The following is a 21,605-nucleotide window of genomic DNA, read 5'->3' as shown; positions in this document are numbered from 1 at the left end:
AATAATATAAAATAACAAATAAAAGAATATCAATAACAATTTAAAATAAATTGTAATAATATAAAAAAGGAATAAAAAATAATTGAAAACGTACCTTTTTTTTTACTTGATGTTCTTTGTGGTGTAAATTCTCTCTTTTTTTAAGGCTTGATCCTGATGTGCGACATTCAGAAGCAGAAGCTGATTTCCCTGGGCTTGGCATGGAAAAAATAACTTTGCTTGGAGATGTTCGTTTTGCTAGGATCACTGTCAGTGAGTTAAAACTTTTTACAGAAAATACTTCAAGAAGTCTCTCTAGAAAAGGAAGACCACCTCGCCCTCTCTCCACGAAGAAGTGGTATGACATTTAGGATAAATCAGATAAGATGCCAATCACTAGAAGTCAGTTTCAGTGTTTTAAAACTAACCTACACTTGTTCTCTCTGTCTAGTTTTTATATCGTAGAGTACTTCTTTCCACTGCTCTCTGCTGGGTATGAGGATGTTCAGCGGGTTCCTTCAGAGATTACAAAAGTCATCTCTAGTAAAGTTACAGATGGCGGTGTGTACATTAGCTATAGAGAACTTTAATAAACTTGTTTATAAGATTTTAATAAACCTAAACTTAACCTTATGGCAATGTAGCAATCTGCTGATTTGTTTATTTTTTGCTTTAGTGGTGTCGTTTCAGCACCAAAGTTTGTTTCCAGTGAAGTTCAGTAGGTCTTCTATTAAACAGTGGTGGGAGATGAACGTCACATTCAAGATCTACTCCAGATATAGTCTTCAAAAAACAGTAAGTGCATTGTGTGTCAATCACAAAATCTACACGCATTCAAGCTAAACTGAAAAATAAAGGCTCTTGGATGCTTTTATATGAACTTATCTTGCCTTTTTTGTTGTTTAGCCTATTCTGATTGGCTCAGCTATGTTTCCACTGAGCTCCATGATGCAGAGTGAATCACTGAGCATTTCTGCTGCCCTGCCTGTACAAAGAGCCAATGGAAACACTGATAAGCAACAAGTTGGTCCTCTGAAGGTAATGCATCAGTCTTAATCCTTTATAGGATTTGAAAGTTTTTTACAAGACTTTTATGACTTAAAAAAATAGATATATTGTAAAAAATGTCAGTGAAGTATCATATATGCACTGTAATAAATAAATCCGTAAATTTACGGTAAAAAAATGGTAGCTGTGGTTGTCAGTATTTTACCATTAAAAATACAGTAAAAACCGTAAAAGTAATTCCTCTTATTTACAGTAAACTGCCGTATTTCATTAATTTATAGATGTAATATGTCTGTATTTTGAATTACCAACATCTACACATCTTTTGTTACACAGATAGACACGTTAACACAGATATATGCAGGTGGTGATGAGAAAGTTTCATAATGAACCAATACTCATCACATACAACTTTTCCCACAAGCAGAAAAGCATATCAGTGTATAGAAGGTGCTCGGTGTCATCACACAGCTGCTAAGCACCAGTATGGTAACACACATAAAAATTAAAAGTCATGAAACATTGTTTATCAACATTAGATGTAACATAAATCTCTATTGTATATAACTGATGGAAAACAACTTAAAAGATCTATGGTAATATCAACAAAGAGCATAAAAAGTGATGTGCCATGCAGGGAATTCTGGGAAAGTCAATTTACGATTATTCGGCGTATATATTAAGGAAACATACTGTTAACCAGGTTACGGATTTTTACCGTAGCATTTTTACATTTTTTTTTTACCGTTGAAATCACAGCCATTTTTTACAGTGTGGTTAGTTGCATTATAAAGGGTTAAATATTTCACCATCTTGGAATTATAAGGTTCTAGCTGCATTCTGGGTGGTTTCAAGATTTTTTTCTAGAAGTTTTTGCATTCTGTATAGCAAAGAATAAACAAAACAAATCCCTTGCATACACAAAACTGCCAAAGACCCCATTTGTATTTTAAAAATCTATATCAGAATCGTTGCAATTTTGTAAATGTGTATTTTTGGATCAGATCAAATGGAAATGAAACATTTGCATTATAAAAATCATTATAAGGTTTTGTTTTTGCAAAACATTAATTAAAGTTATTTTTTAAAGAAACAACCAGTGTATATTTGATCTCATATGATGAGAATGAGAGAACATGTATGAGAAGGTTTCATATTTATTTTATATTTAAGATTTATTTAATATTTTAAGGAAAAATTTTTTGATCAACAATAAAAGACAGTGCTTAATATTTTGACACGCAGTAAATTTTAGGTAGAAATATGGTGGTCAATTAAAGACAATATTGCAGTAACCATTAGTTAAATTACTCTTAATTTGCTGTAGTTTATCTCTAGAGATTGGCAAGACTGAACGTACATGCTAATGTTTTATCATTGTAACTAAGACCACGTCTATTAAACTGTTGACTTTTTGACATTTAAGCATGAATATTGTAAACTGCAACTTTAAAAAAAAATAATACAACAAAATATGGACTAGCTTACAAATAGAATCACATCAAACAAAGTTAAAGGTGCAGTAGGTGATTGTCTTCAGAAAAATGTTTTGTTGTGCTTGTTGAAAGTCTCTTCACATTCCAATAGTAATGATTAAAGTAAATGGTCGAAATGTATTTATATATATTTTTATATTCTTGGTAAGGCATAAGATTAAAGAATGTTCGTCCAATTAAAATTTGTCAGGCGAATAATTCCCATAATTCCAGTAAGTAGCCCAAACTGTCTGTACAAAAAACCAGAAGATATGTACATCTGTGCACCCGTTCATGCAGACAGATCCGCTGTTTGTACGTGCACATGTGTTTACTTGCACTTGAGAGAGTGACAGCAGTAAAAACAAATGCTAAATCAAAACTTTTTCAAATCCTGAATCATTATTGGAGTTACTTTTGCGCGCTGGAGGAAGGCCAACACCATGGCTGAAGTATTTCTGTTAGACAGGTAATGTGATGTTTTAAAACTATTTTAGTCCCCCAAAGCTGATGTAGATTGTGTTGTTTTACGAATGGGTTATATGCACAGAAGTGTTGCTCAACCACTAAAAATCTTCCCGCGAAAGATTGATGTGACTATTTTGATTTTCATAAGTAGCATGTAAGTATGGCTTAGTAATAAGTGTAATTCCTGCACGCCACTGGCTAACCACTAAGCATACAGTAGTCGCTTTAGGACACCGCGTGAGAGAGTGAGACCAGCGATTCTTGGATTCATGAAATATTGCACATTATGACATTAAGTCTTGCTTGCTACACAACTGAAAACGTGCTAGATATATTACAGTTTTTCGTTAGGAATTGTAGTATTATAAAGTACTATTAAGTTTTCTAACTGGCGAATGACATGGTTTACTGTCATCTTTATGGTGCATGTTCGTGATTTCAGGAGGCGTGGCTTTGGACAGCAGGGGAGGGACTGTGTTTTCAAAGCTATTATGCTAACGGTTAGCATTTTGGCAGATCACCTACTGCACCTTTAAAGTTTGACTGCATAGATTAAACCTTTTTTGTTTTCTGAACAATTCACAGAATTTGACAAACAATGTTAGATAGAATCTTATGATTTCAGGGTGACCTTTTGGTTTCATAGATCTCGAGCCAAAATTAAGGATATTGTATTAATCTAACTCATTCATTCTTGTTGCTTATTTGTTTTCAAAAGGTGACCTTTGAATTAGCAGCGGACAAGAATAATTTCTCCTCTAAAAAAAGACCTGCAACGCAAATGCCAAGTCCACAGAAACCTCTCCCTTCTCTTCTGATAGAAGAGCATGATGAACCGAAGGGTTTATGTGCGAGCGACAACAGGAGAGATCCATCTCCTCAAGCGCAGAGTATTCTGATTCCTCCTGCCAGATCACGATCCACGTCACCACACGTCAGATTCCAGAGCTCCGTTCGGCGGCAGGAAGTGGAGAGCACTGAGATTCTGCTCCACATGTTGCTCATGGTGCCTGATGGGAAAGATTTGAACTGTGCACCTATGCAGCCCAACGTGTACCTGAACTGCAAGCTTCTCGGATCTGATGAAACCGCTCGATCTGCAGTGAGCTGGGGCCAGAAAAATCCAACATTCAGCTTTACTCAGGTAAGGAGAATTGAGGAAAGGGCTTTAGCTGTTTAGTGGTAGGCACTAAATAACTTTGTTTCTAACATGATACAGGTGGCTCCAGTCGCACTGAGCCCCAATCTGTTGGAGAGAATGAAGAACAACATGATGGTCATTGAAGTGTGGTTGAGGGCAAGCAGCTCAGATCATGATAAACTCCTTGGCTTGGTAAAACTACCACTCCACCAGTTTTACATGTCCTTCCGGTAAGTTTGAGAAATATATACATGCATGTATGTTAGGGCTATATGCGATATTTAGTTTTTCTATTTTTTCACCTGATGACTTGAATAGCTCTATTTGGAGAGAAATCATTAATTTACATTGATTGGGATGACTTTAAAGGGGAGTGCATCTGCATAAAATGTAATAAACAACTTAAAATCAGAGATAAATTCAATAGAGCACAGATAAAAGTGAAATAAACACTGGTTTATGGTATCTGGGTACAGATTCAGTAATTAAATATTAAATATTAAATAACTCAATACAGTTAATCATTGTTAAAGCTACAAACTTCTAATTGACCCTTCGCTAAGCTCTGCCCTCCTTAGTTTACATTTACATTTAGTCATTTAGCAGACGCTTTTATCCAAAGCGACTTACAAATGAGGACAAGGAAGCAATTTACACAACTATAAGAGCAGCAGTGAACAAGTTCTATAGACAAGTTTCAGGTGTGTAAAGTCTAAGAAGCAAAGCATTAGTAAATTTTTTTTTTTTTTTTTTTTTTTTTTTTTTTTGGAGAGAGAGAGAGAGAGAGAGGGCACAGTTAGTGGTATAGCCAGAGAGGCAGTTGCAGATTAGGAAGGAAAGTGGAGACTAAACAGTTGCGTTTTTAGTCGTTTCTTGAAGACAGCAAGTGACTCTGCTGTTCTGATGTAGTTAGGGAGTTCATTCCACCAACTGGGCAGATTGAATGTGAGAGTTCGGGAAAGTGATTTCTTCCCTCTTTGGGATGGAACAACGAGGCGACGTTCATTCACAGAACGCAAGTTTCTGGAGGGCACATATATCTGCAGAAGTGAGAGCAGATATGAAGGAGCCAAGCTAACGGTCACTTTGTAAGCAAACATCAGAGCTTTGAATTTGATGCGGGCAGCAACTGGCAGCCAGTGCAAACGGGTGAGTAGCGGAGTGACATGTGCTCTTTTGGGTTCATCAAAGACCACTCGTGCTGCTGCGTTCTGAAGCAGCTGAAGAGGTTTGATAGAACTAGCTGGTAGCCCGGCTAGCAGAGAGTTGCAATAGTCCAGTTTGGAGAGAACAAGAGCTTGAACAATGAGTTGAGCAGTATGTTCAGATAGGAAGGGTCGGACCTTTCTGATGTTGTAGAGTGCGAATCTGCAAGATCGAGCAGTTCTAGAAATGTGATCAGAGAAGTTCAGTTGGTCATCAATTGTTACTCCAAGGCTTTTTACCATTTTGGATGCAGTGATGGTTGCTCTGTCCATCTGGATTGAAAAGTTATGGTGAAGAGTCGGGTTGGCAGAAACTTCAAGCATTTCCGTTTTCGTGAGGTTAAGCTGGAGATGATGATCTTTCATCCAGTGTGAAATGTCTGACAGGCAGGCTGAAATGCGAGCTGGAACCGAGGGATCGTCAGGGTGAAAAGAGAGGTATAGCTGGGTGTCATCAGCATAGCAGTGGTAGGAAAAACCATGTTTCTGGATGACTGTTCCTAAAGATGCCGTGTAGATAGAGAAGAGAAGTGGCCCAAGAACAGAGCCCTGAGGTACCCCAGTGTTTAGATGCTGTAGGTTGGACACTTCTCCCCTCCACGACACCCTGAATGACCTGTCCGAGAGGTAGGAACTGAACCATTGAATAACAGTGCCTGCGACGCCCAGTGACTCAAGCGTAGCTAGCAGGATCTGGTGGTTTACAGTGTCAAAAGCAGCTGATAAATCCAGCAAGATGAGGACAGATGATTTAGAGTCTGCTTTAGCCAGTCTGAGATCCTCCACGACCGAGAGCAGGGCACTCTCAGTTGAGTGGCCTTTCTTAAAGCCAGATTGCTTGTTGTCCATGAGGTTGTTTTGAGTAAGAAAGTCTAGGACTTGATTGAACACTACTTTCTTCAAAATCTTGGCCATGAATGGAAGCAGTTACTGTTGCTACGCCTTTCAAGCTTTTGTGCCTGGCACGTCTATTACAATATGTATGCGCTGGTGTCGTGCATTGCCAGGGATATAATTAGTCATTTTTGGCGTACATGTGAGATATCCGAGAAAGCCAGACAAAAAAGGACTGTAGTACGCATTACAGGGGTATATTCAAGACATAATAGGCAACCGATTAGAAAATAATTTAATCAAAATTGAAGCTAGCTTAGCCTAGCCGCCTCATACGCTGACCATTCAACAGCTTCGTTTATGCACAGCAGGAGAGGTGAAATTGAAAAATAATCTAATAATAACTCATTAAACCGTGATTTCCCTTTTTTATCCAAAAAGCCTGATAGACTATTGTACAATGAAATATAGCGTTACTAACCGGTTAGGAAACACGCATGGACAGTGCTTCTACATAATTCATTCACAAAAAGAACAGCCAGAAAGGGGAAATTGATGGATTTGTGCCGAATATTAGCATCATTGACCATAACAATGAACAGTACCTATAACTGTCGGTATGTTGGTGTGCTTTTTAGACCGTTTCTATTCTAATTTGCAGTTGAGTGGAAAAAATAAATAAATTTAAATGCAACTCAAAGTATAAATAGCAGAAGTCAACAAATAGACTTTCCCTACCAGCAAATATTAATCCGACAACAAATATAAAAGCAGACACTAACCCGATATAATGCTGTCACCTAAAACTCCAAAAGACAGATGAAAACATCAGTGAATTGTAGCTCTGACATGGATATGAGGATTATAAATGACTGAAATACAGCTGTGGGTGAAGTATATTGATTGCAAGTGCTCAGTTTGTGATCACATCTCCGTTTTGTTCTGTTGATATGTAATTTCAAATATTCGTAGCTTGAAACAGATGGAAATATGATTGCTATTAGTATGACTACTATTGCGAGGGCTTAAACTGAGCAGTGCTCATAACATCAAGCGAAAAAAAGAAAAAGACATCTGGGAAACATAACCTGCTTTGTATTTTTGAAGGAAACATAGTTTAGATCTTTTTAGGGTAAGATGTGTGTGAGTTCTAAATATTTATCACTGAATGTGTCAGGAATATCGAAAACAAAACCAACTTAACTCCACTCTTTTAGCGCCCCTCACACTGCTTGATCCATGTTGGCATTTCTCCTCTTGGGTTTTAGGTTTTGAAAAGGGAGTCAATATATGCTTAATTGCTTTATGTTTAATCCACTTAGTTAACTTGAACATGAAGGAATTGTGTGAAATCCATCATTTTTTACAGTGTATGGTGCCTGATCATTATAATTCCAATTTAACATTGCAGATCCTGCGATGTGGCTGTTGCAGATTCACACATTGTGATATTGATGCTGAAACGAGATAATGTGAAACCCTAATGTGTGTAAATACACATATACAATGGCCAGCAAAAATGTTTCAAGCTAGTTCTAAATATTAATAAATAACAGTAAAATAATAAAGAACAAGTATATTAGTTAAACTGAAATAACAACAGGCGGCACAGTGGCTCGCTGGTTTAAGTCTCAGCTAGGCCAATTGCCATTTGTGTGTGGAGTTTGTTCCAAAATTCATTGGCAAAATCATTGAAAAAGTAATCAGGTTAACAAGTTCTTAAACTTCAGAGGGTGTTTAGACAATTTTCAATCTGATTTCAGACCACATCACAGTACAGAGAGCGCTCTTAAAAAGATAATCAATGATATCCGCCTAAATACAGATTCATACAACTAACAGTGCTGGCACTGCTCGATCTCAGTGCCGCATTTGACACTATCGATCACAGCATACTTCTGGATAGGCTGGAAAACTGGGTTGGGCTGTCTGGGACGGTCCTCAAATGGTTCAGATCTTACCTTGAAGGGAGAGGTTACCATGTCAGTATAGGTGACCATAGGTCAAGGTGGACACCCATGACATGTGGAGTCCCACAAGGCTCGATTCTGGCACCTCTCCTGTTCAACCTTTGTATGCTCCCTCTGAGCCAAATAATGTGAAAAAATCTCCTACCACAGCTATGCTGATGACACTCAGATCTACCTAGCCTTACTGCCTAATGACTACAGCGCCATTGACACCCTATGCCAATGCATTGAAATTAACAATTGGATGTGCCAAAACTTTTTTCAGTTAAACAAAGAGAAAACTGAAGTGATTGCGTTTGGGAACAGAGATGAGGTTCTCAAGGTGAATGCGTACCTTGGTACTAAAGGTCAAACAACAAAAAATAAGGTCAAGTATCTTGGTGAGTTTTAATAGTCATATCAATGCAGTCAGTAAATCAGCAAACGATTATCTCAAAAACATTGCAAGAATTAGATGCTTTGTTTCCAGTGAAGACTTAGAGAAACTAGTTCATGTTTTTATCAGCAGCAGGGTGGATTACTGTAACGGTCTCCTCACTGGCCTTCCCAAAAAGACAGTTGCAGCTCATCCAGAACGCTGCGGCCAGAATTCTGACCAGAACCAGGAAATCAAAGCACATCACACCTGTCCTCAGGCCTTTACACTGGCTCCCAGTTACATTCAGAATAGATTTTAAAGTATTATTACTGGTCTATAAATCACTAAATGGCCTAGGACCTCAATACATTACAGATATGCTCACTGAAAACAAACCTAACAGATCACTCGGATCTTTAGGATCATATAAACTAGAAATTCTAAGAGTTCAGTCAAAGCAAGGTGAGTCTGCTTTCAGCTACTACGCCCCTCGCTGCTGGAATCAGCTTTCAGAAATGATCAGATGTGCTCCAACATTAGGCACATTCAAATCAAGACTGAAAACACATCTGTTTAGCTGTGCCTTTACTGAATGAGCACTGTGCTACATCCGACAGATCACACTATTATGTTTTTCTTTTCTTTTTCATTCTTTTATAACACATTTTATCTGTTTTTATGGGTTTTTTTTTACCATTTTTATTATTATTTGTTTTTATTTCTCTTATACTTTTTTCTTTTATTCCTGTTTATGTAAAGCACTTTGAATTGCCACTGTGTATGAAATGTGCTATATAATTAAACTTGCCTCGCCTTGCCTTGCCTTGCCGTGTTTAAGTCAGTTTCCTCCAGGTGCTCTGGTTTCCCCCACAGTCCAAAGACATGTGGTGTAAGTGAATTGGATAACCTAAAATTGGCTGTAGTATATGAGTGTGTGAGTTTATGGGTGTTTCCCAGTACTGGGTTGCGGCTGGAAGGGCATCCGCCGCATAAAAAAATATGCTGGTATAGTTGGGGGTTCATTCAGCTGTGGTAGCCCCGATAACTAAAGGAAAATTAATGAATAACTGAAATAACAACAGAACATAGATCTGTAATTAACCTTTCTTTTTGTTTTGTTTTCAGAGACCCCAAGATCTCGGAGCTGCTCCTGCAGTCTCAGTATCCAGTGGTTGGTGTGGACAGTTATATGCCTGTGGTGGATGTATTCAGCGGCAGCACGCGAGGAAACCTCAGGGTGTGTTTAGCAATGGGTCAAGCACAGCAGGTCATGGCCCTGCAGCGGATGAGGGATGACGAGCTGAGCCATGACATAGCAGTGCCTCGACCAGCACACATGCTAGACCACCGGCCGCACACGGAAGCCAAGGCAAGTTCACGTTAAAGCTGCGATCGAATGCATTGATGTAATATGTTAAATATGTTAACATATCAGGTTTAAATAGGTTTTATATACTCATTTATAACTGCAGGAATTACACCTAGAATGAAAAGCTTAGTTTTATGATGGTCATGAATATCAATGAGCTCGTCCCAGATTCTCCGCAGCTCATGTCATTAACTGGCGTTGACACACACACACACTCACATAGTGTTGTACTCTGAAATACACATGCAAATTAACCATACTTCAGTTGTCCAAAAATATTGACTAGATACCTTTGGTAAATTATATTTTCAACTTAAGTGGTGGATAGGTTTATTTTAGCTAGAAGGAGTGTATAAAATGAAAATTTGCTTATGGTTGATATATAGGCTAAATTATAATTCTACTCAACAAAAGAGGCCGGCAGAGATGTATTTAGAGTTGTATTTTGTGTTTTTTACATGCATGTGAACAGTGCAGGAATTAATATGCGTCAAACTTAAATAAATGTATTATCCAACTTTCCCGAATTTTGCATTCTGACGATGAACTGTGACGTAAGAGCAGATATTCAATGACTAATTCCATTTTCTGAGAGCTCTATAATGCCAGTCTTGTTTTCAAAAAGAGAGTCTGACATACAAAGTAGAATTCAAGCTTGGATAAACTAAAAAATAAGGGAAACGTGATCACTGTTGTAATCTCCTTTGGAAACACTGTGGCTAATCAAGCACAGCTTGGAGGATGCATATTAATGATCCCACGTTTTCACCAGGATTTTATACTTGGAGAATTTATATAAAAGAACTTGCTAACAATAGTGTTTGAGGCTCAAGGTATTTCATTTCTATGTATCGAACTCTTAATATTCCAGATTTTCAGTCTATAGGACCTTGAAAATTGGAATTTACTACACTCGCAGCCCCACTGCAGTAGTAAGCATTTCAGTTTACCCACTATATAACAGCCAGAGTCTGTTATAGTCTGTTTCTTTCTGCCAGAAAAAAACAACACCATTTCTATTGTAAGATGCACCAATGACCATGACAGTGTCCATAGACTCCTGACATCCAAGCCACTGAGGACATGGAAAATATCCTTTTGGCTTTAAGTCTGCATGAGATTCGATTGTTTTGTTGTTTCTGGAGTGTCAGAATAGTGGTTAAAGCTCCACCCTCTTCTGGAAAGCAGCAGCTCATTTGCATTACAAGACACACAGACAAAAAAATTGGTGTTGAGTTCTGAGCTGAAACTGCACAGACACATTATGGGAACACCAGAGATTTATTTGACATCTTAAGAACAGTACCCTCTGTTAAAATGGAACCTTAATGAATGATGAATATTGTTTTAGGCCACTGCAGATGTCCTGCGTGAGCATGTGTTCATGGTCCGGGTCGAGAGAGTGAAGGGTCTGACGCCTCTGCAGTCCACAGTATGGGGGGAAGCTGACTGCTATATCCAGTACTCTTTCCCTTCCCAGAATGAGTCAAGAGAGAACATGGACACACATGCTGTCGAGAGCAGTAAGCTGGTCTCTTGCTGACTGTATATATTTATCTTTTGATTGAGTTTAACCAGCTGTATTTTGCACAGATGTGGACTTGAAGGCATTTCGATCTGAGACCACTCTCTGTGTTCCCGATCCTATGTTTGGACACAACGAGACTCATGTCCTGCTGGCTCCTCCTGACGTCCCAGTGCAAAGGCTACTGCTAAACTCATTGGCCCTTCAGGGACTGAGGGGCGGAGGAGGAGTGCAGTTTGAGGTTTGGTGCAGGTACTATTTGTTTGTTCATTCTTTTAGTTATCTATTTATTTATTTGGATCTCTTATCTCTTATTTGGAAAAATGTATAATTTGAAAAAAATATATTATTTTATTTATTAGTTTATTTACATTTTAGCATTAAAAATGAGCCTCTTTTTAGGTAATATTTCAATTTGAGTTGTATTAAATGTAATATTTATATTTGATTTACATTTTTTTTTACTGATTTTCAAGTATACACATTCACAAACCCCACAACCCTTACCCAGATTATCCAGCTTTCAAGTAATTCAGTTTGAAATTGCAGGGGTATGGAGAGACATAATAATAATAATAATAATAATAATAATAATAATAATAATAATATTAATAAATATAATTAAATGCATAAATAGAAAAAAAGTGTATAAATAAATACAAGTAGACACTTTCCAACAGCGAAAATATAAATAAGTAATATTTTTTTTAAATTGATATCTCATTAATATACATATTAGGGATTACTAGGGATGCTCCGATCAGGATTTTTGCAGCGATACAGAGTACTCATTACTTGTCATGGTGATCGGCCGACACTGAATAATAAAGTTTAAAAGGGGTTAATAATTTTGACCTTAAAAAGGCTTTTAAAAAATTAAAAACTCCTTTTCTTACTCTAGGCGAAATATAACAGCTTCACAGAAATAATATAACATGGACACAAAAATTGGTGAGAAAAATTACAAACAAAGCAATTTAAAAACACTGCAAATGATGAAAGAAGAGTTCAACGTGTCTCAGTCAAGAAAAAGTTTGGAGGGCATATTTGATGCATAAGAAGTAAAAATGTGCACCTACAGTATAAATCTAATACTTCTTTACGAAAAGGAAATAGGCCTATAAACTACTGTTTATTGCAATAAGTATATTACGAGAAGTTACAATATAAAATTTTCATTTTAAGAAACAAATAAGCTTTATTTATCCTATAATTCCAGCCAGTTTTTGTGAACTTGCAATATTGTCAAAAAGACAGAACTTTCAGTTGTTATTTGTAGAAAGGGCTAAATACATGCAAAACCATTCAAATATTTGCTCGTCTATTGACAGCAGATCTCTCAGAGAGAGAGGGGGATTTGCACTCATGATATCTTTACTGCTCTATTCATTAAACCTAACAAATGATTAGACCATCACTGCTCCTCTCGCGATTTGTTTTCCTCTCGCGATTTTAACTCATTTTTGGGGATCACGGAGCCAGTATGAATATGCGGGAGACTCGCAGAGCTTCTGTAAGAGGTCATAAGGATGGATGAGACACTAGATAGGGGCGATCGCCCCGCTCGCGTCACAGCAACTCAAATCACTGGAAGTACAATTACTCACTCGAGTTGCACCAATAGAAGGTATAAACAGGTTTCACCGCATCTGTATAATTTTTACTGTTGTGTCACACATAGGCTATGTATAATATACAGGAGCGCACATACGTCTTCCTCTGCTTGTAAACTGATGAACAAACGCCTGCGATCGGTTCATGAGATCGGCCAGATTGGTGAGTACCGATCGAGTCATGAAATGGGATTATCGGCAGAGACCGATCTTCAGCTGATAGATCAGAGCATCCCTAAATATTACTATTAAATGTTTTGATTCATGTATCTTTTTTTTATTGAGCTTTTTGAGAATAACACATTCTTGTTATTCAGTGATATTTTCTTATTTCTTTTCTTTTTACATTTTTAACATTTCTAAATATGTCCCTTTTAGTTAACGATCTGTTTGTTGTTGCATCTCCATCCCTCTTTTCATTTTAGGAATTAAAAATTTGTCTACTTTTTTCTATTTTTACTGAATAATGTAAATGTAAAAGTAAACATATAAATCATTTTTATTTGGCAGTATTGTTTTATTATTTACTTGCTTGATTGTAGACTTGTTTTCTTTTGAAAATCCTTTTCAGGTATTATTACCCAAACGTACGAGATCAGCTTGTAGCCAGAGGACTGCTGCCCATGTCCAAGCTGTGTGCCATGGTGACCATGCAGAAACAGGGTCAGACAGAAGCACAACATTTCTCCCTTCCTCTGATACCAAGAACCGACCGGCCTATAGATGCGCAGCCCCAGCCACCTGGTACTTCTGCATCTAATTCTTTCAGAACAGAGGGCATACACAGTATAACATCAATCTGAGCCGTATCTATTTCTGTCTCTGCTTGTCTGTAGGGCTGCTTGAAGTGACCGTTCAGTACAAGTCTCGACCAATGAGGAGTGTGGAACTGAAGAGTGGTGTCGTTCCCTCCCGCAGAGTAACACTGGTTGTGCAGATTCACAGAGCTGCTGGACTGCAAGCTGCAGCCAAGTGAGTCAGTCTCAGTTTCCAATCTTTTGTCATTCAAGACATCACAGTAATGCAGAACGAAATGACATTATATGGACACATGGCAAGAAAAAAAAAGCATCAGAAAACACTATAAAAACCTAATATAATAAATAAGCTTTTGTAATTTTATAAATGTATAAAAAAATTGATGTTTATAAAACCAATTTTAAATCACAAAAAGCAATGAATAAATACTTAAATACATTTATTGCAGTCTGTTAAAATAGTATGATATCTGACATATGTACTTATTTGACTGTTTATGCTTTTTTTATTTCATACTGGCTATCAGTAATATCTTAAAAGATAAAATATTTTATTTTATCTACCTTTTAAATCGTACAGTTACCTTAACAGTTACCCAGAATGCCTATGAACGATATTTACTTTGACCCTCAATCAATGTAGTTGAATCTGAAACATGGAAGAGTTTGGTTTGTATTGTCAACATTTTCAAAGCGCACCTTTTTTCTGCACTACAAAAATCCTCTTTTCATGCACCAATGTTTGAATTGATACAGCAAACCTGACTCAAAACGCAAGCATTCTCGCACTCAAATGAGAATGTTTGTACTGTAAATAAAATGCTAAGAGAATTGTAAAAAAACTGTGATCGATAATATTAAAATATAAAATACATGTCAATAGCACAGTCTTAGATGTACTACACAGGCAACTGGTATTGTACATACAGTGATATTTTTCACAAATGTGCATAACATATTGAACATCATAAGGAAAATTCTGAAGAATTTGGAAAGGCCAACAGTGTTTACTCATGATGAGTGTCCATGACATGTTGAAGGCTTCTGTCATTTAGTTATCATTTGCTTTATGTACCTCGCATGGATGAAAGTTCAGTTTTTACCTATTACATTTTAATAAGCTAAATGTACCAGTGCCAATCCATTTCATTATTCATCTAATCATCTATTATTGCTGTCAACAATGGAATCGGCACAACACAACACATAACACAAAACCCAATGTTGCCTGTTTTGCTCGTAAGCTGCATGTGCCTCAAACATATACATTTTAATGACATCCATGCATAATAGACCATCAGTAAGTGGGGTATTTATAATCGACTATGACAGCACTGGAGTAACCCTATTATACGAAACCTAAAAACAAAATAAGGAAACTTTTATTGATTTAAAATGGTAGAATGTCCCTGTCTGTAGCCAGGTTTCTATCCTAACGTGACACGAATCTTTTCACGAAGTTTGCAAAAAAAACAAAAACAAATGTGAATTTGGTTTGTTTCCATCAAGTTGTTAGAGTGGCTGACTGTAGTATTGGTAACCTGGCAAGGCAAGCAAGACAAGCATAATCAAAAGTCATGCGAATGTAATGTTCACTGTATCAGTGTTATTCGTCAAATGTGTAATCATGTCCCATTGTTCGCATGAACCCTTTTCGCTAAAGTTTTACACTGACATGAGGTGGTTTTAGCACCTCATGTCAGTGTAAAAACATGTTTTGCAAGTTAATGGCTTTTAATACGAAATCCGACATTTTCATAACTCGATTCTCATTCAATACTTTAAAATCCATATCAACATGAGATGATCTAAACCCAGCTACTATTTTGATCATTGTTGAGAATTTCAGAAACCAACCTGGAGACATTGTTTTCAAACAAAGATTATTTTAAAGAGATCATGCTGATTGTGCAGTGTTGTCCATATTATATATGTTTGGATTGGGGGGGCAGTGTTAAGGTGAAAGTGGAGAGAATTCTAAAGGAGGTAGATAGTTGCTAATCAACAAAATTCATAGGTGTTAATCCAGTCAGCCTGACAGACTTGACACTAATGGAGCCTGACAGAGCCTGACAGACTTGACACTAATGGAGACAAAGCCACAGTTGTTGGGACCCTGCCCGATGGTCAGGAAGTGCATAAAGACAACAGGTTAAAATGTCTTCAACACTTAGCAGTTTTGAATGAAATTAGATTTTTAAAAACACAAAGAATATAAGTTTTCAGTTAGAGCTGCACATCGATGGATTTGCTCTTCAGTGTTTGGACTCTCTGTAGTAAATATTAAACCACACTGAACTGAACTTAACTTAAACACTGAAAACTGGACTGACACTGTTTCAATTTACTATAATCTTTTATGCAAATCTGCTTTGACATAATCTACATAGTAAAAGCGTTATACAAATAAAGGTGAATTGAATTGATTTGAATATATACTATTGCTAATCGAATTACTAGATTGTATACATTTTTATTTCCACATCATCTTTGTGTTTATTTCAGAGCTCTTGCAGACTCGGACAGCTCGCTGCAGTATTACTCTGAAGTGGGCCTGAACTCATTCATCACTGTGCAGCTCTCCTTTTTGCCGGACAGCGAGTCTCGAAGCACACGTGTGGTGGCCAGGAGCTTCTGCCCAGAGTTTGAGCATCACACTGAGTTCTGCTGTAACCTGCTGGTGCAGAGAGACAGCGGAGAGAGTGTCAGTCTGGCTGAACTCCTGCAGGACGCCATGGCCTACTTCACCATCTTCAACAGAGACACACACAAAAGTGAGTTAAACAACCTCCGAAAGTAGACACGCTCACATCTTTTGTCTTCTTGCTCTTGCATTAACGCTGTTTGGATCCCTTTAGAGAGAAAATGTTTGCAAAAAAATACAATCGTTAATTATATAACCCCATATTACAAATTATCCATGAATGTGTGTAGCTCTATGTTGTAAAAACACTATTAGTTAAACCTATTGATGCACTATTGATAGGATTTTGTTGGTCAATGCTAAAAAATTTGATGTTTGTTCAAACTACTTGTTTAAAATGAGCTGAAATAACACAATTCTTACTGTTGTTTTGGGATGAAATAATTGTGTTATGTTTAATCTACTAAAATTTGTAAAACTGATCAGTTCACTTAATTTCTTCATGTTGTCCCAACACAAAAATTGTGTGGAACCCAACCTTTTTTTATAATGAATAATGATTCTGATACTAATACCAATATTGGTCAGTTGCATACAGTACTGTAAGGATCACCTGCGATCGCTGGAAAACATTCACATGAACTACAATCCTACCTCATAATGGACTGCAAATCCCAGTCATGCAACACACACACTCACCTGCTCCAAGTCATCACTGATTAGACATTCACAGCTGCGGCTCATTCCCTCTCATCACCTGGACTATATATTCACCTCTCAAACACACGCATGTTGCTGAGTCTTGTTAGCTGTTGTAAGAATAGGTTTTAACCACAGCAGTTCGAACTGTAGTTTTGCCGAAAGACTAAAAAGTTAACAGCATAATGGTGTAAAACTACATTCTAGTCAAACCATTCTTCTGCAATCTTATACCAAAAACAGTAATAAGGGCAGTATTAATATCTAAAAATGTGGGAGAGCGTTGATATTATGTGATTTGTATTGTATTGCAATATGGAGCAATTAAATGTTGATGTTAAATCAAAAGTAATTCACAAATATTTGAAAATGAAATGATTTAATGACAATAATTCTCTATAGTTACTACTGAATTAATTACAAACTAACTGTATAAAATGAAAAAATATGAAATGATAAAAACATATGATAATAATTGTACCCAGCTTAAATAAAAATAAAGTTACCAGAAGTAGAAGGAGAGACAGGGGGAGGGAGAGACAAAGAGAGCTAGTAGGCCTCAAAGAGGCAGAGAAGATAGACTCTGGAAGAGGAGAGGAGCAGAGCAGGAGAGCGCTGGCCAGGAAAAAAGCCAGAGCAGAGTTTACCACCTATTTTGTATCTTTCTTGACCATGTGACTAAAGCCCAAACACTGAGACATTCAAACTGACCAATCAACATGTGACCACATCGTAAAACCCCCAAAGTCCACAGACCAGGCTCTGATCTAATCAGTAACTGCCTTTGGAATTTTCATGAGCCTTCTTTGGTAGAAAAGACAACAAATGCATATGATAATTTTCATTCCTACACTTAATAGTGACATTACAATGTGTTTCATTTGTCTTGCTTTGCCTTGTTTTGATCCTCGCCTAGTTTATCTGTTTACTCCTGTCTGCTGCCTGCCTTGTGACCATCTGCCTGTGTATCTTACTACGTCTCTGGATTGCCCATATACATCTGTTTGCTCCTGTGCTGACCATTGCTTGCCCGACCTCTCTAAAAAACCTACATTTGGATCCACACCCCTGTTATCAGTGTCACATCCTTGGTTACAGAAGACTCGGCACCATTGTGTGTTTTGCTGTTTATATAGTCCATGAATTAGTTCTTGAGCAGCTTCAGCTGTGAGTGTAATCAGTCAGGATCTGGAACCGGTTGTGTGTGCGTGCGTGCGTGTGTGTGTGCGTGCGTGCGTGCGTGCGTGCGTGCGTGTGCGTGTGTGTTGCATGACTGGGGGTTGTAGTCCAAAACATGGAGGATTTGTAGTTCATGTGAGTGTTTACCAGCGATCTCCGGTTGTTATATCGCTGGTGATCGTGACAAGTACTAGCTAGTCTTTTTCTCTGTTTAAATAATTAGTTTTACTTAATATGGACTGGATACATTCAAGAGTTTCCAACATTTTAAGAGAGGTACACATTAATAAAAAATTACAAGATGAAAATCTGCAAAGGTGTTTTTTGCTATTCAGTATTTCAGTATTATATATTATATTTACATTTACAACAGAACATGTTTTTAAATGATCTAAAGCTAGTGCTGTTGCTATATGTAAATTCTACATTTTGCTGCTCCAGAAAAATATTTACTCACTAAAGTGCAGTTGGTTTCTTCTATTGTCTTTTAGCTCAAATCAGACAAACTAAGTTATGTCTTAACGCTTATCTTTTTGTGTGATCACTCCATTTCAGTGCTGTAAATGTAAATACTATTTACTGTGTTTCTTCTCATTGTAGTGGTTGATAAAAGATCGAAGGACATTGTCTTGGGAACCGTGAAAATTAAGCTTGCAGATCTGATTCATAAAAGAAGTGGTATGAGTTTTGATTATTATGTTGTATTGCAGAATTTAGATACTTTAAAAAACACTTTAGTTTAAGTATCAATTCTTAACTTCTGGCTTATTACCTGCCTATTAATGAGATATTGGCTGCTTATTAGTACTTTTACTCTAGCACTAAATCTTCTTGTTGATTCGCTAAATGCCTCGATTGTAAGTCACTTTGGACAAAAGTGTCTGCTAAATGACTAGGTATATGTACTCATAAAGTATGATCTTAAAGGTGCTGTATGTAAGTTTGTGACTCTTCTAAAGCATAAAAATACCATCATATGTTTGCAAATATTTAAGAAACATGCTAAGTGAACATTCTTGTTTATCTGAAAAACAAAGCTGAAGTCAGATATTCTGCTTTGAAAATGTGCGCTACGTGCCAGAATGTCTGTCTTTTGGTTCTTTTACCCACCCACTGCCACTTTAGCCAGTTATATTTCAGATCCCCAGATTGTCCTGGTGGAAAACCGTGTATTTCATTCATTCAGTCAGGAAAGCTCTAAAAGTGTGTGTTTGTGACCGAAATGCAACCTCCGGTGGATAGTAGCAGCCTGCGAAATGAGATGCGGATTCATAGTTCCACATGAGGTTATTAATTAGCAAATTATATGAATATTACGAATGTAAACATTAGGTGAGCAGGTTACATTGTAACCCTGTGTCATAACAACTTGCTACATTATGAGATTTGCAGTGATTTGCAGCAATTTGGCTGTTTGTACCAGATGAAACGTGATAGAAATTTAAATACAGCCATTCAGAAGCACAGAATAGTGCACTCACTGCATTTCAACTAAATGGTAAGGTTTATGATCTAATACATATTAAACCTTTTTAACAATATTAAATGTACATGCTGAATCACTGATATGTGTTGGTTTGCACTGAGTCACAGTTCTAAAGTTCAATTTCAATGGTGTATTTTCAAGACCTGAGGTGAACTATCTGCTGCAGCTTTCAGTAGTATGGCAATCAGGGCTTGACATTAACACCCGCCAACCTGCCAAATGTGGGTAGATTTCAGCTGTGGCGGGTTAGACAGACACTCCCACTAACCACTTTGACTTGTTGAAAATCATTTTTAAACTGTAGTTTTCTTAAAAGCAGGGTTCTACAATAAGAATTACCCAAAAAGCGTGCAAGCGTGATGTTAGAATCAAGAACTAGCATGGCTGACAAAAATAATTGTGTTCGCGCGAGTAAAAGAAAGCAGGTTGAATACTGAATGAGAGGATGATCACTCGCACTCACAGCTGATGTGATGCACGCGACTGTTTAAAACGTGAAGCAACTGTGCCTGGAAACGCAACTGTGATCGGTTCTCTTTCGAAATAGACTAGACAAAAAGTTATGCTCATGCACCCACAGTCATGCTGCTTTTAAGAGCTCCAGATTTGTCTTTTTGTATGCAGCACCGGTTGCTTTCTCTTTGAACAGGTTATTAATTTGCCTAATGTTAACCGCATGCGTGTGATCATCCTTTCATTGTCACACACTGTATGTTTTTCACCTGCTTTCTTTTGCTCACAGTTTTTGTTACTATGGTTTAATTATGATTTTTTACAATAACATTGCTTTAATGGGAGATTAAATCCTCATTTATGTGTAGTTAACTGGTGATCTGAGAGACCTTTAGCCAGAACACATTTAGATAAATGACAATAATTATTTTTTAAAAGTCAGTTTTTTTTTGTTTTTTTTTTAGAAATGTTTTGTTAAATAAAAAGTATAGTATACAGCTCTATTTAGCTTGTTTTGACATTTAAAATTGTGGCTAAGAAATAACTATTGTTTGGTGAGCTGTGAAATGTCATGTGAAATAAAAAACTAACGACACACAAAAAGTGGAATGCGGACATAACAAAAAATCTCAATCAAAAAATTTTAGCATGTCAAAGTCATATTTATGCAATAAAATATATTTTCCAAACAACAAAATTGTGGCTAGTGAAAATGCAGAGTGGCTAGTAATGTTGGAGAACTACTAGGCACAGTGGCCGGTGATCAAAAAAGTTAATGTCAAGCCCTGATGGCAATAAATGTAAAAGTGTCATGCAAAATGGCATTCAAACTCGCATTGTTAACATAAACGCTGAACAAAGCACATGAGGTGTACCTGAGGTGATCACAGTTTATCCTGTTGTTCACCAGTGAGAAATAGCAGCAGTTTCTAAAATATAAATTTCAGATATTGGTTAAAACAAAACAAAAAAAAACCTTTTAATATGGAAAATATTCCTTCAATCTGGCAACCTGCGCTTGGGTGTGTTTTGAACCAGCCGTGCAATACCTAGTTTAACCACTGGGTGTCAAACTCACATACTGCACCTTTAATTGGATTAAAATGTAATAGTGTTTTGAAGTTTATTTATTTTGTCTCAAAGCTGAATAATAATGGTAATAAAATATTTAATATAAGATCTATCATTTTTTAAATCCATTTACAGGCATATCTGGCTGGTACAGTCTCTCTCTTCCACAGAGCACATCATCATCTCACGGTCTGACTTCAGCAGGAGGCCTTGAAATCTCCATTAGTTTTTCCCATCATACAGACAGAGAGCGAGTCTTCAGTTCAGCCTGTGGTCTCGGATGGAACATAAAGGGACACAGTGAAGACGAGGCCAGCACAGAGGATGAAGATGCTTTGGAAGAGCACTCAAAGTCTCTATCGTTATCCCT

At 37.1% G+C, this 21,605-nt stretch overlaps 1 protein-coding gene across 1 annotated transcript in view; it reads left to right on the top strand.

The window, feature by feature from the left end:
* Positions 1-21,605, top strand: part of c2cd3 (C2 domain containing 3 centriole elongation regulator) — an 82,025-nt gene that overhangs the window by 9,252 nt on the left and 51,168 nt on the right. The window contains 11 exon segments of the mRNA XM_056473268.1: positions 146-337; positions 431-540; positions 656-774; positions 886-1,017; positions 3,649-4,074; positions 4,150-4,301; positions 9,564-9,807; positions 11,159-11,330; positions 11,401-11,584; positions 13,517-13,689; positions 13,782-13,917. Coding sequence (XP_056329243.1) covers positions 146-337; positions 431-540; positions 656-774; positions 886-1,017; positions 3,649-4,074; positions 4,150-4,301; positions 9,564-9,807; positions 11,159-11,330; positions 11,401-11,584; positions 13,517-13,689; positions 13,782-13,917 — 2,040 coding nt within the window.

This window comes from Danio aesculapii, chromosome 15 (assembly GCF_903798145.1).
Source record: "Danio aesculapii chromosome 15, fDanAes4.1, whole genome shotgun sequence".
Taxonomy (NCBI): domain Eukaryota; kingdom Metazoa; phylum Chordata; class Actinopteri; order Cypriniformes; family Danionidae; genus Danio; species Danio aesculapii.
Note: the sequence above shows the minus strand (reverse complement) of the source record. Positions and strands in the feature narration are given on the sequence as shown.